This window comes from Scyliorhinus canicula, chromosome 8, assembly GCF_902713615.1.
Source record: "Scyliorhinus canicula chromosome 8, sScyCan1.1, whole genome shotgun sequence".
In the NCBI taxonomy this organism is placed as follows: domain Eukaryota; kingdom Metazoa; phylum Chordata; class Chondrichthyes; order Carcharhiniformes; family Scyliorhinidae; genus Scyliorhinus; species Scyliorhinus canicula.
The window spans coordinates 136,882,963-136,903,536 of NC_052153.1; the positions used below are offsets into that span (position 1 = coordinate 136,882,963).

Below are 20,574 nucleotides of genomic sequence, written 5' to 3' on the forward strand. Positions count from 1 at the left end.
GAAGGCAGAGAGTGGGGATAAAGGGGTCTTTTTCAGGATGGCGGCCGGTGACTAGTGGTGTGCCTCAGGGGTCGGTGCGGGGACCACATCTTTTCACAATATACATTAATGACCTGGAAGAAGGAACTGAAGGCATTGTTGCTAAGTTTGCAGATGTTACAAAGATCTATAGAGGGACAGGTAGTATTGAGGAAGCAGGGGGCTGCAGAAGGACTTGGACAGGCTAGGAGAATGGGCAAAGAAATGGTAGATGGAATACAATATGGAAAAGTGTGAGGTTATGCACTTTGGAAGGAGAAATGGAGGCATAGACTATTTTCTAAATGGTAAGATGCTTTGAAAATCAGAAGCACAAAGGGACTTGTGAGTCCATGTTCACGATTTTCTTAAGATTAACGTGCAGGTTCAGTCGACAGTTAGGAAGGCAAATGCAATGTTAGCATTCATGGAGAGAGGGCGAGAATACAAGACCAGGGATGTACTTCTGAGGCTATATAAGGCTCTGGTCAGACCCATTTGGAGAAGTTTTGGGACCCGTATCTAAGGAAGGATGTGCTGGCCTTGGGAAGGATCCAGAGGAGGTTTACATGAATGGTCCCTGGAATGAAGAGCTTGTCGTATGAGGAACGGTTGAGGGCTCTGTGTCTGTACTCTTTGGAGTTCAGAAGGATAAGGGGGGATCTTATTGAAGCTTACAGGATACTGCGAGGCCTGGATAGAGTGGACGTGGGAGAGGATGTTTCCACTTGTAGGAAAAAACAGAAACGGAGGACAGAATCACAGACTAAAGGGACGATCCTTTAGAACAGCGATGAGGAGGAATTTCTTCAGCCAGAGGGTGGTGAATCTGTGGAACTCTTTGCCGCAGAAGGCTGTGGAGGCCAAATCACTGAGTGTCTTTAAGACAGATAGGCAGGTTCTTCATTAATAAGGGGATCAGGGGTTATGGGAAGAAAGCAGGAGAATGGGGATGAGAAAAATATCAGCCATGATTGAATGGCGGAGCAGACATGATTGAATGGGCCGAGTGGCCTAATTCTGCTACTATGTCTTATGGACTCAGACCCACTGCACTTTGGGGTAGCGAATTCACCACCCTCTGTGAGAAGCAGTTCTTCCTGGAAGAGGCTCTTCCAGTAACATCCTTCGTGGGATGACCCTTTTACCAGTAGTTAATATTCCCCACTGGCGATGGGTGTTTCACCATTGTGGACACCTCTAGATTGCTGCATAGTCTCCACGGAGTACCAGTGTCTAAGTTGGATCCTGGAGGACTGGAGTGCCTCAAAATGCATCTTCAGGAGCATTGTCTACTTTCCTATTTCCTTTCAGGGGTCTTGTGGTGGCGAAATAGATCTGGAAGAAAGAGAAAAAAGAAAACAGGACAGAAAATACAGGCTGAACATGAGCAGACAGCAGTCTTGTGAATGGGGATTGCATCTGTGCTGAATTGAATGAAGGAATATGTTATAACCCCAATGGAGGTCCCAGGATCAGGACCATATGATTTCCCATGACCTCCCCAGAATATGAACTTCCCCTTTAAGGGAGGCAGGACTTTGCCTTTAAGTGGGTAGAGTTTCCCCTTTACAGGGCGAGCCACAGGTGTGTAAAAACCCCAGCCTAGGTGCAGGTTGAAGAAGGAGACCCTTAGGAGAGTGGAGGAGTATTGTAATTATATTGGAATAAACCTTGTTCTTTAATTTCTACTATCGTCTATCCGTTCTGCTTATTGCAGATTCAACAGAATACAATACGTAGTCATCTTGATTAGGTACACCACTGGACTCTCTGGCCTGACTCCCATTACCCTGCCGAGGTCATAGATGTCCCGATTTGTTGCATTTGTGAGACTGATGATATTGATGAATTTTCCATCTGTATTCCTATGCCAGATCTCATGCATGGATTTATCCTTCAGAAAGAGAGAGTGAGGTAGTGAATGGGTTAAAAAGATGAGTCGAGAGACTTGGGGGCTTGTGCATCTTGTGAATATGTTGAAATGTGTAGAAGAAGCACAATTGAATGAGAATAGCAAGTGATTAACGCAAAAGCAATTTGTTTGTGTTGAAGGATGTGATAGTGGGGAAGTAATTGTTGAGACTGGTGGGGAAAGAGGTAAAATCTGTGTTTTGCAGTTCAGTTAGGACAACTGGTGTCAGAAAGAACTGCACCAATCCTTGCTACTCTTGCAAGCTCATTGAGCTTCTGTGTACAGTAAAGTCAAGTCCTGGATGTAATGCAGCTGGCACTGACCCTGTCAGTTACCTCAGACTAGGCCCTTCTACACATCTGTACGGCTGAAATATTTTGAAGCATTCTTCCACTAAAAATAAAGTAAGAAGTCTTACAACACCAGGTTAAAGTCCAACAGGTTTGTTTCAAACACGAGCTTTCGGAGCACGGCTCCTTCTTCATTCACCTGAAGAAGGAGCCGTGCTCCGAAAGCTCGTGTTTGAAACAAACCTGTTGGACTTTAACCTGGTGTTGTAAGACTTCTTACTGTGCTCACCCCAGTCCAACGCCGGCATCTCCACATCATGACTAAAAATAAAAGCAGGACTTACAACCTCCCTTTAAGAGGTGCAAACTCACTTTAAATCGGCTTTAAAGTTATGTGGGGGAACTGCTCAACTTCCAACATGGTCAGGGGCCAGATTGTCAGTCAAACAAAAATGAGACCCTGGAGTTAAAATCTGCCTTGCCTTACACTCACCTGATTCCTGTTCTGAGTTAAAATTGGAGTTAATTTGTGTTTTCAATGCATTTTAACAGACAACTCAGAAAAATGAAATGAAGATAACATATCAACAGTTAAAAAAGTCCTTTGGAAAAAGAGATGACCAGTTACGCTGTCCCAAGTGTGGAAGTCAAAGTATGCATATGGAGGAAATTACCTGTAAGTTAAAGTAGTTTGCATGGTTAGGACTACTGTGCTATCATTACTGTAGCTCTGAGTCTTCAGCACTGATTACTCCCAACATTGGTGTTGGATCTGGTAAGAATAAGGGTAATATTACAGGTGCAAAATGAGTGTCTATGAGTCCCATACGGCTCCTGGCATATGCATACTCATTCCAGGATGGGTGTACACCACACACCATGTTGTTTAGTGTTGACATCCAGGGGCATGCCCGAACCTGGCATCCAAGCCATTACATATGCAAATAGAAGTCTAACACTTGTTTAAAACACATGTGAGGAATTGGTTTGCAAATGATCATAGCACCAGTAAGGCCAGTGGACTAATTTGACCTCGACCTGGCCTCATTTGGCACATTAAATGGTTTGTGCACCAGGATCATGCTCTATTTGAATATGATTTAATTTCTAGGCCAACAATTTACTGAGCCAAATTAATCTAATTTGCATTTCACTTTCTCGGTAATGATTAATTGGAAGTCGTGTATATAGCTGTGAATAATTTTAAATTAGTTGCAGCTTCTTGAAATAGCAATGTTTTAAATGATTTTGGTTCACACCATGAAAGATTGCCAATTGCTACAGCTATAGTGCAACTCTGATGTTTATATCAGTTTATTACTTTACTCCTGTGTGAGTCCAGCATTTTCTGTTTTCATTAATTAGAGGGCGGGATTCTCTGATGGCGAGTCAGAGTGTCCGTGCCGTCGTGAACGCCGTCGTGAAAACGGGCCGCCGGCAGCATCGATTCAGGCCCTGAAAATGGGCCAGCAGCGGGGTCACGAGAAACACGGTGGGCGTGGTGCCAGAGAAGCGCTGTCATCGTGCGACGCCCGAATGACGCCGCGCTGCGTCATTTAATGTGCGCGATCCGCACACAGGCCCCAACAGAGGGAGATGGCTGAGCCCCGCTGTGCCGCTCCCAGGTTCCGGGACAATGACCTGGAGGCATTGCTGGACGCAGTTGAAGAGCGCGGAGCGATCCTGTGTCCAAGACGTGTCCACTGGTACCCAGCCAGCACAGTCAAGAGCAGCTGGCATAAAGTGGGCATCGCCGTCAGCGCTGTGGGGCACACCCCCTGCTCTGGAGACCAGTGCCGCAAGAAGCTCCACGACCTGATGAGGGCTGCCAGGGTAAGTACCCCCAGAGTTCCACCGGGCCACACCCCACTCCTCCCTCCCTCCCCGCCACGTGTCGCATGTCCTCCAACCACCCACGCAGGAGGGGAGGCACAATATTGCACCCGACCCACATGGGCACCACACCCACCTTGCGAGTTGCCATGGTGTGGTGCCCAGTGCTCCCCCCCCAGTCATAATGTTGCCAACATCTCCGCGTCTTGCTGCTGACCGCCTAACTCTGATGCTCCCTCCCCCCCCCCCCCCCCACACCCCCCGCAAGACAAGGCAGCCCACAACCATTGTGAGCGTGCAAGAATTGGAGGGGGATCACCTGTGCTGCACCCCCTCATCGTCCATGAGCAGAGGGCTCTGGACCCCGCTGGGGGAGCCGCCACCTGGGAGGTAGCGCCATGCCAGATCGGAGACCCAGTACCAAGTGAGACTCCCCTGCCTGGCTACACTCCCTCAGCCCCTCACCCCCCTCACTCTCCACCCCCTCACACTGCCCACTCCATCCTCTAAACCCCCCCTCACTCTCCACCCCCTCACACTGCCCCCTCCACCCTCTCACACCCACGTGTCTAACGATACATGCTTTATTGTGTATTCCAGGGCCAGCAGCCGATCGTCCCGGAACGTCTCGGAGAAGCCCCCGTCGTTCAGTTCCAAATTCATCTGCCCACAGGGCGCACGCCAGGGAGGGGAAGGAAGACGGACAGGGGGGCCCTCTTCCGAGGCCAGGGCACAGGAAGCGGACGCACAGAGGACCGACAGAAATGACACTGATGAACACAGGACGGTCAGCCAGGACACTGACGGCCATGAAATGGACGAAGAGAGGATGGAGAGCCAGGACAGTGATGCACAGAAGATGGCCAGACAGATGACGGACACGGCACCTCACGTGGGCCGGGGACAACGTCCATCGGTCCAAGGGTCGATCCAGGAGAACCCCGTGGGGTCCGATGAGGATATGGACCTTGAGTCACTGCTGTCATCCACTCCCTCCACCATTGCAGATACCCTCACCTTGGTTGGGCACATTAGTGATGAGGCTTCTGGGACGCTGACTGGTGCGCACCACACAGCCGAACCGGTACAGCAGGTGGAGGTAGCAGCAGGCGAGAGGCTGGACAGTCGGAGGGCAGGCCAGGCTGCCGCCGAGAGGGTTCCCGGGTCCCTGGGCTTACCACACCCACCCACACACCCGATGCTTTTGGAAACCCCGGGAGTGGACAACGGGATGACGCCCACCTTCCAGCATCTGCAGCCGCAGTTGGAGGAGTCTACCGCGTCCAGGAGCAGGGAGTGGTGCTGGTCATGGCTGCCACCCAGCCGACACCGCACGGTTGGCGGCCATGGTGGAGGCAATGGGGGCAACGGTTTCGGCCACGGGTCAGGTTCTGCAAGGCTTGGGGCTTAGAACATAGAACATTACAGCGCAGTACAGGCCCTTCAGCCCTCGATGTTGCGACGACCTGTGAAACCAAACCAAAACCCATCTACACTATTCCCTTATTATCCAATGACCATTTGAATGCCCTTACTGTTGGCGAGTCCACTACTGTTGCAGGAAGGGCATTCCACGCCCTTACTACTCTTTGAGTAAAGAACCTACCTCTGACATCTGTCCTGTATCTATCTCCCCTCAATTTAAAGCTATGTCCCCTCGTGCTAGACATCACCATCCGAGGAAAAAGGCTCTCACTGTCCATCCTATCTAATCCTCTGATCATCTTGTATGCCTCTATTAAGTCACCTCTTAACCTTTTTCTCTCTAACAAAAACAGCCTCAAGTCCCTCAGCCTTCCCTCATAAGATCTTCCCTCCTTCCAAGGCAACATTCTGGTAAATCTCCTCTGCACCCTTTCCAATGCTTCCACATCATTCCTATAATGCGGCGACCAGAATTGCACGCAATACTCCAAATGCGGCCGCACCAGAGTTTTGTACAGCTGCAACATGACCTCATGGCTCCGAAACTCAATCCCTCTACCAATAAAAGCTAACTCACTGTATGCCTTTTTAACAACCCTCTCAACCTGGGTGGCAACTTTCAAGGATCTATGTACATGGACACCGAGATCTCTCTGCTCATCCACACTACCAAGAATCTTACCATTAGCCCAATACTCTGTCTTCCTTTTATTCCTTCCAAAATGAATCACCTCACACTTTTCTGCATTAAACTCCATTTGCCACCTCTCAGCCCAGCTCTGCAGCTTATCTATGTCCCTTAGTAACTTGTAACATCCTTCCGCACTGTCCACAACTCCACCGACATTAGTGTCATCTGCAAATTTACTCACCCATCCTTGTACGCCCTCCTCCAGGTCATTTATAAAAATGACAAACAACAATGGCCCCAAAACAGATCCTTGTGGTACACCACTAGTAACTGGACTCCAGTCTGAACATTTCCCATCAACCACCACCCTTTGTCTTCTTCCAGCTAGCCAATTTCTGATCCAAACTGCTAAATCACCCTGAATCCCATGCCTCCATATTTTCTGCAATAGCTTACCGTGGTGAACCTTATCAAACGCTTTACTGCAATCCATATACACCACATCAACTGCTTTACCCTCGTTCACCTGTTTGGTCACCTTCTCAAAGAACTCAATAAGGTTTGTGAGGCACGACCTACCCTTCACAAAACCATGTTGACTATCTCTAATCAAATTATTCCTTTCCCGATGATTATATATCATATCTCTTATAAACCTTTCCAAGACTTTTCCCACAACCGAAGTAAGGCTCACTGGTCTATAGTTACTGGGGTTGTCTCTACTCCCCTTCTTGAACAAGGGGACATTTGCTATCCTCCAGTCTTCTGGCACTATTCATGTAAACAAAGATGACTTAAAGATCAAAGCCGATGGCTCAGCAATCTCCTGCCTAGTTTCCCAGAGAATCCTAGGATAAATCCCATCCGGCCCAGGGGACTTATCTATTTTCACTCTTTCCAGAATTGCTAACAACTCCTCCTTATGCACCTTAAGCCCTTCTAGTCTAGTAGCCTGTATCTCAGTATTCTCCTCGACAACTTTGTCTTTTTCCCGCGTGAACACTGAAGCAAAATATTCATTTAGCACATCTCCTATCTCCTCTGATTCCACGCACAACTTACCACTACTGTCCTTGACTGGCCCTACTCTTACCCTAGTCATTTTTTTATTCCTGACATATCTACAGAAAGCTTTAGGGTTATCCTTGATCCTACCTGCCAAAGACTTCTCATGTCCCCTCCTGGCTCTTAGCTTTCTCTTTAGGTCCTTCCTAGCTAACTTGTAACTCATGAGCGCCCTAACTGAACCTTCACGTCTCATCTTTACATAAGCCTCCTTCTTCCTCTTGACAAATGTTTCAACTACTTTAGTAAACCACGGTTCCCTCGCTCGACCACTTCCTCCCTGCCTGACAGGTAAATACTTATCAAGGACATGCAGTAGCTGTTCCTTGAACGAGCTCCACATTTCAATTGTGCCCATCCCCTGCAGTTTCCTTCCCCATCCTATGCATCCTAAGTCTTGCCTCATTGCATCATAATTGCCTTTCCCCCAGATATAACTCTTGCCCTGCGGTATATACCTATCCCTTTCCATCACTAAAGTAAACGTAATCGAATTGTGGTCACTATCACCAAAGTGCTCACCTACCTCCAAATCTAACACCTGTCCTGGTTCATTACCCAGTACCAAATCTAATATGGCCTCGCCTCTCATTGGCCTATCTACATACTGTGTCAGGAAACCCTCCTACACACATTGGGCAAAAACGGACCCATCTAAAGTACTCGAACTATAGCTTTTCCAGTTAATATTTGGAAAGTTAAAGTCCCCCATAACAACTATCCTGTTACTTTCGCTCCTATCCAGAATCATCTTTGCATTCCTTTCCTCTACATCGCTGGAACTTTTCGGAGGCCTATAGAAAACCCCTAACAGGGTGACATCTCCTTTCCTATTTCTAACCTCAGCCCATACTACCTCAGTAGACGAGTCCTCATCAAACGTCATTTCTGCCACCGTAATACTGTCCTTGACTAACAATGCCACCCCTCCCCCTCTTTTACCACCTTCCCTAAGCTTACTGAAATATCTAAACCCCGGCACCTGCAGCAACCATTCCTGTCCCTGCTCTATCCATGTCTCCGAAATGGCCACAACATCGAAGTCCCAGGTACCAACCCATGCCGCAAGTTCACCCACCTTATTCCGGATGCTCCTGGCATCAAAGTAGACACACTTTAAACCACCTTCCTGCCTGCCGGTACACTCCTGCAACTTTGAAACCTTACTCATGATCTCACTACTCTCAACCTCCTGTATACTGGAGCTACAATTCAGGTTCCCAATCCCCTGTTTAAACCCTCCCGAAGAGCATTAGCAAATTTTCTCTCCAGGATATTCGTGATGGGGAACGAGTGGCGCTGGGGTCGAAGTTCGGTACGACGGTGAGGCCGGGCATGTCCCCCCCCCCAATCAACACCCCGTCATCCTCGGCACACTGACGCCAGCAACCCCACATGGCCATGTGATGGAGTGACCGTGACGCATACAGGGACCACCGAGGTGGAGGGTGTAGCTGTGGCTAATAAGTCAGACATTGTCTAATGATTCGGAGCTCACAGCTCATCGCAGAGTGGGTTGTCATCATTCAACATGGCACTGATCAGAACCCGCTTACACAAGCAACTGTGTGATACCATCCCGTTGTGCCGCAGGTGTAAGGTGCTGTGAAAGTGGTGGTGTGGGAACTAGGGTTGTCGGATGGTGCGGGGGGTGCTGGGTGGTACGTTTGGGCGGAACGGTGGTGCAAGTGCCTTGCTCAGCGATGCCCTCCCCCTAGTTCGTGAAACGGCGGCGATCAACGCCTCGCGTGCTCGCTCGCTAAGCCGGTGGCGTCGTGCAGCCTCCCACCCATATCCAGCCCCCATGTTGTGTCTGTGCACCACCCCTCCCCACCTCCCCATCCTCCTCCACCTCATGTGCAGATGTGTCGCCCTTATCGGGCTCCCCCTGTTGTTCCTCCTCCAGGACATCGCCCCTCTGCTGGGCTATGTTGTGCAGTACGCAGCAGACAACAACTATGCGGCCGGCCCTCTCTGAATGGTACTGGAGGGCCCCTCCAGAGCGGTCCAGGCACCTGAAGCGCATCTTCAAGAGGCCAAAGCAACTCGCCACAACGCCCCTGGTTGCTTCATGGGCATTGTAGCGGGTCTCCGCGTTGGACTGTGGTCTCCGTGTAGGCGTCATCAGCCACTACTGCAACGGGTAACCCCTGTCGCCCAGCAACCAGCCCCTCAGCCGGGGGGGGGGGGGTTGTCCCTCGAACATGGCGGGAATGTAAGATTGCACCAGTATAAAGGCATCATGCACACTGCCGGGGTACTGGGCGCACACGTGCATGATCTGCATGCCGTGATGGTGAATGTTCATGGCGTAGGCCCCCTTTCTGTTCATGAACACATCCCTGTTCTCCGATGGTGGATGCATGGCGACGTGCACACATGGCTACATGCACCCCATCAATCACCCCCTGGGCCATCAGTATCCTGGCCACGGAGGCGAATCCCGCTGCCCGGGCATCCTGGTGTGTGCGGTCCTCTGGAACTGAATGTACCGGTCGGTGATGGCATACAGGGCGTCGGTTACTGCTCGGATGCACCGGTGCACCAATGCCTGTGAGATACCGGACAGGTCCCCGCTCGGCGCCTGGAACGGCCCCGGCACGTAGAAGTTGAGGGCTACCGTCATCTTGACGGTCACTGGGATAGCATGTCCTCCCCCGTTCCACGTGGTGCCAGGTGTGCCATGAGGTGGCATATATGTGTGACGGTCTCCCTACTCATCCGGAGTCTCCTCCTGCATGCCCTGTCCGGCAGGTCCTCGAAGGACATGTGGTGACGGTACACTCGAGGCCTCATGAGGGACCACCACTTGCACCTCCTCCTCCCCCTGCGCCCCATCAAGATCAGAATCCTCATCCTGTGTATCCCCATCGATGTGGTGGTCATCGTCATCCTCCGCCGCCTCCTGCACCTGTCGGGCGGGCGGGCGGGCCTGCAGCCCGAGCGGGTGGCACGGGGCTCTCTGCAGCCGGTCCCTCTGCTGCAGCCGCTGCTGCCCTGAGCCGTCTGCGTTGATGCTGCCAAAGGGCCACCTGCAGGGCTGCGGCTCCCGCCACGGCGGCAAACATCGCTGGCTGGTGCGCAAACATGACGATCTGCAGGGGAGGGGGGAAGAGTTACAACATGTTTAACGATGGCGCTTTGACACCTTGACAGCCAGGTGCCATGGGATACATGTGTTCCCCGGTTGCCTGGTCTCGCTACAGACACGCAGGCACCCTGACCCCTGCCCACAGTCTCCGTCCACCGCCCAGTTTACCCCGTCCCTCCTCATTGCGTCACCATGGGCTGGCCATGACCTCACGGGGGCCGGGTGTTGCGTGTTGCGGCTCCTGTGGGGCGGGCGGGGCGGGGGGGGGGGGCTGGGTGCACCCAAGGTTAATGGCGTGTGGCCGTGTGGGATGGCGGCGCCAGTGGCCTTTGCCCATCAGCATGGCCTCAACTTGCAAGCGCGTCTTTACCACCGTCCTGCCATGGCAGGCCGGCTGGTATGACGCTCCCGCGGAAAGACCCTCCCCAGCCCGCGCCGCCCTCCCCGGAACGTGGAGACCCCCTGCCCCAACCTCCCCCCCCGCATCCCTCCCGGACATGACTGCACCCTACCTCCCTCCTCCACCCCTCCTCCCCCCTCCACCTCCCTCTCGCTCCTCCTTCCCCCTCTCCTCCTCCTCCCCCCTCCTTCTTTCCCCTCCCACCCCCGAGCATGGCAGCGTCCTTCCCCACCCCCTCCTCCTTCCCCCCCTCCTTCAATCTCTGGAGAGGCATCTCACACGATTTGCGACACTTGGGACGCCTTGCGAGATGTAATGAGATCTCGCATGGCGTCACGATTTGGATCTCACTGGGGGAGATCTACATTTGCATATTTAGGTGAGTTAGGTTCACTTAAATAGGTCTGTGCCAGGGTTTCTCAGGGATCGGATCAAATGCCTGCCCCTGGGAGACGTCCCTGTGGTGCCATTTAGCAGTGGCCAACACAAACGTAGACCAGGCATAACAGCACCAGGAGGGCTCTCCCAGGTCATTGGAATCCGCCAGGGTGGTCGGGCTCTGGGCAGGGTGGTACCCCGGCACTCCTGCTTCCACCTGGGTACCTTGGCACTGCCAGCCAGCACCTTGCGACTGCCAGGGTCCAGGTGGTACTGCCAGGCTGGCAGTGCCAAGATACCAGGTTATTTGTGCTGGGGTTCAGGCCCGGGGGTTCTCTGTCCTTATGTGATGGAATGAAGTGGGTTCGAGGATCCTCCTAACAAGTGAGTTGGGGTGTTGGGGAAGTCCGGAGGCCACGGTGGGCTGGTCGAGGGATTGAGGCAGCATTCATGAAAGTAAGTGCAGCCTCGGCAGGGCGTTTCGCACCGAGGCCAAAAGAAATAACCCTATTTGATAGCGGGGCCGTATCAGCGTTGCAGGTGCCAAGAAACACACCCCCAAACCTGCCCAAAATGGGTTTGTGTTTTTTTCCCAAAGAAGAACAAAGGAAAGGACAGCACAGGAACAGCCCCCCAAGCCTGCATTGACCATGGGGCCCGTCTGAACTAAAATCTTCTACATTTCCAGGGTCCGTATCCCTCTATTCCCACCCTATTCATGTATTTGTCAAGATGTCCCTTAAACGTCACTATCGTCCCTGCTTCCACCACCTCCACCGGCAGTGAGTTCCAGGGACCCACTACCCTCTGTGCGAAAAACTTGCCTCGTACATCTCCGCTAAACCTTTCCCCTCGCACCTTAAACCTATGCCCCCTAGTAATTGACCCCTCTACCTTGGGAAAAAGCCTCTGACTATCCACTCTGTCTATGCCCCTCATAATTTTGTAGACTTCTATCAGGTCGCCCCTCAACCTCCTTCATTCCAGTGAGAACAAACCAACATCTGGTAAATCTCTTCTGCACCCTCTCTAAAGCCTCCACATCCTTCTGGTAGTGTGGCGACTAGAATTGAACACTATACTCCCAAGAGTGGCCTAACTAAGGTTCTATACAGCTGCTACATGACTTTTTATACTCAATTTTATACTCAATGCCCCGGCCAATGAAAGTTAGAATGCCGTATGCCTTCTTGACTACCTTCTCCACCTTTGTTGCCCCTTTCAGTGGTTCTATATTCCCTACCTGGATTAGACCTTCCAAAATGCATTACCTCACATTTGTCCCGATTAAACTCCATCTGCCATCTCTCCGCCCAAGTCTCCAAACGATGTAGATCCTGCTGTATCCTCTGACAGTCCTCATCGCTATCCGCAATTCAACCAACCTTTGTGTCGTCGCAAACTTACTAATCAGACCAGTTACATTTTCCTCCAAATCATTTATATATACTACGAACAGCAAATGTCCCAGCACTGATACCTGCGGAACACCACTAGTCACAGCCTTCCAATCAGAAAAGCACCCTTCCATTGCTGCTCTCTTCTATGACCTAGGCAGTTCTGTATCCATCTTGCCAGCTCACATCTGATCCTGTGTGACTTCACCTTTTGTACCAGTCTGCCATGACGGACCTTGTCAAAGGCCTTACTGAAGTCCATATAGGCAGCATCCACTGCCCTATCTCCATCAATCATCTTTGTGACCTCCTCGAAAAACTCTATCAAGTTAGTGAGACACGACCTCCCCTTCACAAAACCGTGCTGCCTCTCGCGAATACGTTCACTTGCTTCCAAATGGGAGTAGATCCTGTCTCGAAGAATTCTGTCCAGTAATTTCCCTACCACTGCCGTAAGGCTCACCGGCCTGTAGTTTCCTGGATTATCCTTGCTACCGTTCTTAAACAAAGGAACAACATTGGCTATTCTCCAGTTCTCCGGACATCGCCTGAAGATGGTGAGGATCCAAAGATTATTGTCAAGGCCTCAACAATTTTCTCTCTTGCCTCCTTCAGTATTCTGGGGTACATCCCATCAGGCCCTGGGGACTTAACCACCTTAATATTTTTCAAGACGCCAACACCACGTCTTTTTGGGTCTCAATGTGACCCAGGCTTTCTACACACCCTTCCCTAGATTCAACATCCACCGGTTCCTTCTTTTTGGTGAGTACTGATGCAAAGTATTAATTTAGTACCTCACCTATTTCCTCTGGCTCCACACATAGATTCCCTCCCGTGTCCTTCAGTAGGCCAACCCTTTCCCTGGCTAACTTCTTGATTTTTAGGTATGTGTAAAAAGCCTTGGGATTTTCCTCCATTTGCCAATGACTTTTTGTGACCCCTTTTAGCCCTCCTGACTCCTTGCTTAAGTTCCTTCCTACTTTCCTTATATTCCACACAGGCTTTGTCTGTTCCCAGCCTTCTAACTCTGACAAATGCCTCCTTTTTCTTTTTGACGAGGCCTACATTATCTCTCGTTATCATGCCCAAAGATGCAGAGACCTATTTCAATTTTTGTCTTCTGTTAGTTTTAATCAATCTGTACAAATATATTTACAAACTACCCATTTGCAGATTTTGAAAAAATTATTTCATGGGATGTATTTCAATGGACAAAACGGTGGTGCTTCGGTTAGCACTGCTGCCTCACAGTTCCAGGGACCAATTGTTGAATTCCGGCCTTGGGTGACTGGCTGTGTAGAGTTTGCACTTTCTCTCCGTGTCTGCGTGGGTTTCTTCCCACAGTCCAAAGATGTGCAGGTTAGGTTGATTGGTCATGCTAAATTGTCCCATCATGTCCAAAAAAAAGGTTAAGTGGGATTACTGGGTTTCGGGGATAAAGTGGAGGAGTAGGTTTAAGTTTGAGTAGGCTACAGTTTCCAAGGGCCGGTGGAGACTCAATGGGCTGAATGACCTCCTTCTGCACTGTCGGGATTCTAGGCGGCATTGGCAAGGTCAGCATTTGTTGCTCTATCTGTAAATGGCTTTGATTGCTGGATCATTTTAGAGGGAAATTAAGAGTCAACTATATTGCTGTGACCTGGAGTCACTTGAAGGCCAAATTGAGGGCAGATTCCCTTCCCTAAAGATTAGTGAACTAGATGGGTTTTTATAACAATCGATGATAGTGTCATGGTCACCATGACAGAGACTAGCTTTATGTTCCAGATTTATTAACTGAATTCAAATTCCACCAGCCGCCATGCTGTGATTTGAACCCCTTGTCCCAGAGCATGATCCTGGATTACTTGTCCAGTGACATTACCACTACACCACCATCTCCCAGTGCATTACCACCAGCAGCCACCACTCCTGCTGGCACGAGAAGCTGCAGGCCTCTGATTAGGCATCAGCTCTTGGTGAGCCAGATTTCTGCCAGCGCGGACCTCAATTGTGGGGAAGGCCCAGTGGTAGCCACTCAGGCACTGGATTGGTTCACTAATCGATGTATGAGATTCCCCTCAGCCCTAAAAATTCCAAACAATATGTCTCTAGTTTAACAAAGAAGGAAGCGATGTTGTATCTGTTTCTGGAAACTGAGGTAAATCAAGTGGAATACGTTGCAGGAGGAAAATATAATTTTGTTTAGAGTAATTATGGAAAGAGTCCAGAAAATATTGAAGCTAAAAATAGTTAACTGGGGAACAGCTAATTTTAGTGATTTAACAAGGTTGCTAGCCCAGGTAGATTAGAAAAAGTATTTGCCAGATAAAGCAACAGCCATTTGACTGGAGGGTTGTCAACGTTCTTCTATCACCCGAGGGATAAGCAGGGAAATTCAAGTCGATGGGGAAGCTATTGGAATCTAGGAGAAAATAAGTCCTTGATTTGAAAGGGCAGGGGTTAATTGAGGAGAGCCAGCATGAGCTTGTTAAAGACAAATTGTGTCTGACAAAATTAATTGAATTCTTTGATGAAGTAAGGAACAAGGAAAGTTGATCGAGGAAATATAGTGGATGATGTATAGATGGACATTCGGAAGACATGAAAAAAACTGCCACACAGGAGCTTATTAAGTAGATGGAAACCCATTGAATTAAGTTGAAAGTGTCGTTATGGATATGAAATTGGCTCAGTAACAGAAAGCAAAGGGTAGATGCAAAGGATGAATGCTTTTCAGACTCTGAGGTGGTTGTTGTAAAGCCTGCATGAGGCTTACTGGATGGGAATGATGATCTTCGTGGCCTTTGCAGAGTATGAGCTTCTCTGCTGGGGGCGAGGATCTCTGTTCACCTCTATATATAAAAGGTCGGCCAGTAGGGCACTGACCAGAAAGGAATCTGGTTGGGTATACCGGGCTGCATATATATTGGGTGGTAAGTAAGACTTTGTTTCTTTATTTTACTTGATGTTGTCACATTTTGGATGGAATATAATGGTCTCTCCCTCAGACAGGTTTGGTTGCAGGAGATGTTTAATTGGTTGGAAGGGTGCCTGCCCCTTCAGCCTCTGCCCCAATTAAGGCAGGGGCAGGAGACTTGAGAAAGGCTATCCTGCTCGACTGCTGTTTGCCAACCTTGAGTCAAAAATCAATGCTCATTTAAGGGGTTCATCCCATCTCCACTGGTATTCACACAGTAGTGGAGGAAGCCCGAAAAGCAAAACCTATCAGAGATCTTGTGGTTTCCAGGGGACTCCCACGTTTAAAGGCACTCAGTGGCTGTTCAAGGGACTCAGCATCAGGAGATGGAGATGGGAGGCCGACTGGCAGAAAACCTGTCTGCTAACCCTGGCCCTTGCTGCCAACACATCTCCACCATACATGATCCCCACCCTGCAATCCCAATCCTGCCATCACTTATCTGTGGCCTGGGTCCTCAGTGATCTTGAGCCTCCAGTGGATGCATATTGGTGGCAGCAGTCACCACTCCTTATCACCGCTGAGAAGTACACACCTGCCAATCCAGCTGATTGGATAACAGTTTTTGGGGTTGGTTTTCTGCCCTGGGGCCTTGATCCCAGCAAAGGCCTGCCGTTGCCCAGTTTAGTGCCTGATTGGCACATAATTCAGCATACTTTCCTGAAAGCAGGCAATGCACGGTTCATTTGTGACCCCATTTCCTCCACTAAATACCATTATCTATGCTAATATATCACTTTGATTCTCACACAAATACTGCGGTTTTGGTTCAGTTTGCTATGTGTTGAACTTCATGTTTTAAACTTAAAGTACAAAATTGTATGTTCAGGATGTAAAAACATAAAGAAAAGGCCAGAGGGATAGACTGGCCTACTACTGCTCCTAAATCCCATGTTCCTGGACAGCCTATCGAGCTGCTCTGCCATTCAATATGATCATGGCTGATCTTGGGCTTCAACTCTACTTTCCTGCCTGATCCAAATATTCCTTGATTCCCTGAGAGGCCACATATTTGTCTAGTTCAGCCGTACATATATTCAATGATGGTGCATCCACCACCCTCTGGGGTGGATCTATTTATGCAGGGAGTCTGCTAATGATTTCTCCACCCCCCTCATTGGGGAAGCTCATACACCCACAGGATTGTGGGATTGTCATTAGTCCCCAGCCAATGGTAAGCAGGCAGGTTATAACAGTGGAGAATACCTAAGAATAACCCTTTAAGTGAAGAAATCTGTCCTCATCTCAATCATCCCAAATGATTGGCCCCTTAAGTTGAGACTGTGCCTTCTTGTTCTAGATTCCCCGGGCGAAATTCTCCGCCCCCCACGACGGGTGGGAGAATAGCGGGAGCGCCTTCCCGACATTTTTGCCGCCCTCCCGCTATTCTCCCCCCCCCCCCCCCCCCCCGCCAAAGTCCCGACCCGAATCGCTGCCGCCGTTTTTTTACGGCCGGCAGCGATTCTCAGCTGATAGATGGGCCGAAGTCCCAGCCCTTTCCGCCGTTATTACGAACGGCAAACACACCTGGTCTTGCCGTTCGTAAAACCGGCGTCACAAACTTGCTATTAATAACCATGGCACCGATTGGCACGGCCGTACCACGGCCGTGCCAAGGGTGCCATGGGCCCGCGATCGGTGGGCACCGATCGCGGGCAGCGGGCCCGATGCCCGCGCACTACTTGTCCTTCCGCCGCCCCGCAGTATCCATTCGCGGGGCGGCTGAGGGGCAACCCGGCCCGCGCATGCGCGGGTTTCGCGCAAAAACGCGATGACGTCACCCGCGCATGCGCGGGTTGGAGTCTTCCAAACTGCGCATGCGCGGCTGACGTCATATGACGCGTCAGCCGGCGCTAACTCCGGCAAGCGGGCTTAACGATTTTCGTTAAGCCCGACTTGCCGGAGCCTACGGCGTCGGGCTGCTAGCCCCAACCTGGGACCAGAATCGGTCCCCGGTCGGGAAGGGGCGCGCTGCCGTAAAACCCGCTCGGGTTTTACGGCAGCTCTACGATTTCTCCCGTTTTGGGAGAATCTCGCCCCCCATCTGTTGGGAAAGCGTCTCAGTCTCGACCCTGTCAAGCCCCTTCAATGACAGCACCTCTTGTTCTCCTAAACATCTGAGAATATAGATGCAATTTACTCAGCTTCACATCAAAGGACAATCTCCTCATCCCAGGGACCAATCTAGTGAACGTTGGCTGTCCTAGTGAACGTTGGCTGTCCTATCTCCAATGCAAGGATATCTTTTCATAAATATGGAAAGGTAAATTGCACAGGATGCGGGGGATTTTCCAGCCATTCACGTCAGCGGTATCTTCTGGTTCCACCGACAGTAAACCCTCGCTGTGGGTTTCCCAGCGGGGGGGGGGGGGGGGGGGGGGTGGATTCAGTGGGACATCCCATTGACACTAGCTGGACCAGAGGATCCCTCCACCGACCAACCTAGTTTTCTGTTGTAAGCAGCCTTGGAAATATTGAGCGGGATTCTCTGATCCTGGGGCTAAGTGTTGATGCCGTCGTAAACGCCGGAGCTTTTTACGACGGCGTCATGAGGCCCCTAGGATCAGCAATCCTGTGCCACACAGGGAGCCAGCAAGGCACTGGAGAGCCTCACGCTTCTCCAGCTGCCGATACAGGCGTCAGAATGGGCACCGTGGGTCCTCGCGTGCGCGCTACGGCCGGCGTGAGTTCACGCATGCGCGCTATGGCCGGCACAAGTTCGTGCATGCACGTGGGTTAACTTCTCCATGCCAGCACCGACGCAACATGGCGGAGAGCTACAAGAGCCCGGCGCAGAGGAACATAGGCCCCCACCGGGATATGCCCGCCCACCGATCGGTAGGCCCCTATCGCGGGCCAGGCCACCATGGAGGCCGCACCCCGCAACATGAACGTCGAGGTCCCGCCGGATAGGACCATATGAGAACGGCACCGGCGGGTCTCGGTCTAACTCGGCGGGCACTCGGCCCATCGCATGGGGAGAATCGCCGGGGGGGCTGTGTTGAACGGCCCCCGAACGGCGCCGGGACGACCTCACAGCTGCCATTACCACCGATTCTCCAGTCAGTGGAGAATCGGCAGACCGGCGTCGGAGCCGCGTCGCATGAGTCATGCCCACCCCCAGTGATTCTCTGATCCGGCGCGGAGACGGAGAATCCCGCCCATTACATTTGATTTCCTCATCGAAATCATTGATGTATATTGGGGCCAAGCACCAATCCCTATGGTACTCCACTATTCACCATCTTCCACTTTAACAAAATACCCATTTATTCCTAATCTCTGTTTTCTATCTGCTAACAAATTCTTAATCCATGCCAGTACATCACCCGCAATCACATGCATTTCAATTTTGCACACTACCATCACATGTGGGACTTTATCAAAAACTTTCTCAAAATCAAAATGCACTATGGGCGGGACTCTTCGTTGACTGATGCCAAAATCGGGAAACGTGATTGGGCGGATAATTTTCCCTCAGCTCGACAGCGGGTCAATGCGGTTCTGAACACACGTACAGTTAACAGCGTTTGCATATCATTAGCAGGCCTGACCCGGTAATCTAGGCCTCCGCGATTCTCTGCCTGCGATGCGCAGTTCACTTGTGTGGTGAATCACAGTCCGTGTAATTCACACTGTTATTATATATGATGTACTGTGTCTATGTAAGCTTGGAATACGAGCAGTTGAGCGGCTCTGCCCATAGGGGGAGATGAGGAGTTTGTACTGGGCTCCACCCTTGGCTCCGCCCATGGCTCCTCCCACTAACCAGAAGTATAAAGCTTGGCAGTCGTGAGCCTGCCTGCCAATTCATCTCGTCACAGGCAGGCTCTGTTGAAATACTATTAAAACCACTGTTCACTTCCAACCACGTGTCGTGTGAATTGATGGTCACATCAACTTGTGCTTTTAAAAATCATGAAACCGGCGTTGTGGCTGCTGAGGAAGAGAGCGGGGTTACAGAAAGTGTCTAACACCACCATAGTTTACTGACAGTTGTGCCGCTGACTAGGGGGCCTACTACCAGGGCCGGGGGGAGTACCGGGGGGGGTGGCCAGGAGGTGGGCTGTGGGTTCGGGTGGACGGGCATGGAACACTATTGATGCAAACGGAAAGGCAGCCATGCAGCTGCGTACATCACTGACAGCCCATTGTGACCTCAGGGCCACAGATCGTATAGGTTTCCCCCCAGACCAGCCCCCTCGGTTGCCCTCTGGCCCAGCCAGCCTATCAATTGTAAGGGCATGCTCCAGCATAGCCAGTGCCATCTTCTTGGCTGGGATGAGTGTGTGTGGGGAGTGGTGTGTATATTCGGCTTCAGCTTTTCAGCTTCCTGAGCGTTAACCAGGGTCCCAGCGAATCCCTCACCTTTTTTCATTGGAATCGATTGTGTTCCACGTGACGCTGGTGCTAGCCCCTCCACAGTCGCTAAATCGATCCAGGATCGCTGCCAGTTTTGCTGTTGTGGAAGTCCATGAATCCTTCCCTGGTGTCAACGCTTAGTCTTAGGAACGGAGAGTCCAACCCCACATTTATTGATTCTCCCAAGTCCTCAAAAAACTCCAGAAGTTTTGTCAAACATGGGGCGGGATTCTCTCAGCCCGGGGCTGGGCTGGAGAATCCCCGTGACTGGCGCAAATCACGCCACACCATCCCGACGCTGGCACGCGATTCTCCGCAGAGCGGAGAATTGGCGCTGGCGTGATTGGTGCGGCGCTGGTCGGGGGCCGCTCTACGCGGCCAGCCCACCGATTCTCGGCCCAGGATGGGCCGACCGGCCGTCATACAAACGGCGAGTCCCGCCGGCGCTGTCCACACCTGCTCTCAACCGGCGGGAACTCGGCGTGGAAAGGTAGGGGGGCCCCCTCTGGGGTGAGGGGGGGGGGGGGGGGTCCGACCCGGGGGTGGGGGGGGGCCTCCGATGTGGCCTGGCCTACGATCGGGGCCCACCGATCGGCGAGCCGGTCTCTCTGGCTGGCGGCCTCCTTTCTTCTGCACTGGACCCTGTAGACCTGCGCCATGTTGCGTTGGGGCCGGCACGTTGAAGGAAGCCGCTGCGCGTGCGCATATTGGCGCCGGTGTCACTGCACATGTGCGCATTGGCGCCGGTGCCACTGTGCATGTGCGGATCCTGCGGTGCCCAGTTCATGCTGGGATCAGCAGCTGGAG

The 20,574-nt window shown here is 51.4% G+C and overlaps 1 protein-coding gene across 5 annotated transcripts in view; it reads left to right on the plus strand.

Annotated features, from left to right (window-relative positions):
* LOC119970525 (ATP-dependent Clp protease ATP-binding subunit clpX-like, mitochondrial) overlaps positions 1–20,574 on the plus strand; it is a 92,155-nt gene that overhangs the window by 15,348 nt on the left and 56,233 nt on the right. For 4 of the 5 annotated variants that reach the window (XM_038805293.1, XM_038805297.1, XM_038805294.1 and 1 more), the window contains exon 3: positions 2,776–2,899. The exons of the other annotated variant lie outside the window; for it this stretch is intronic. In XM_038805293.1, coding sequence (XP_038661221.1) covers positions 2,776–2,899 — 124 coding nt within the window. The remainder of the gene's footprint in view (positions 1–2,775; positions 2,900–20,574) is intronic. 5 annotated transcript variants of the gene reach the window in all.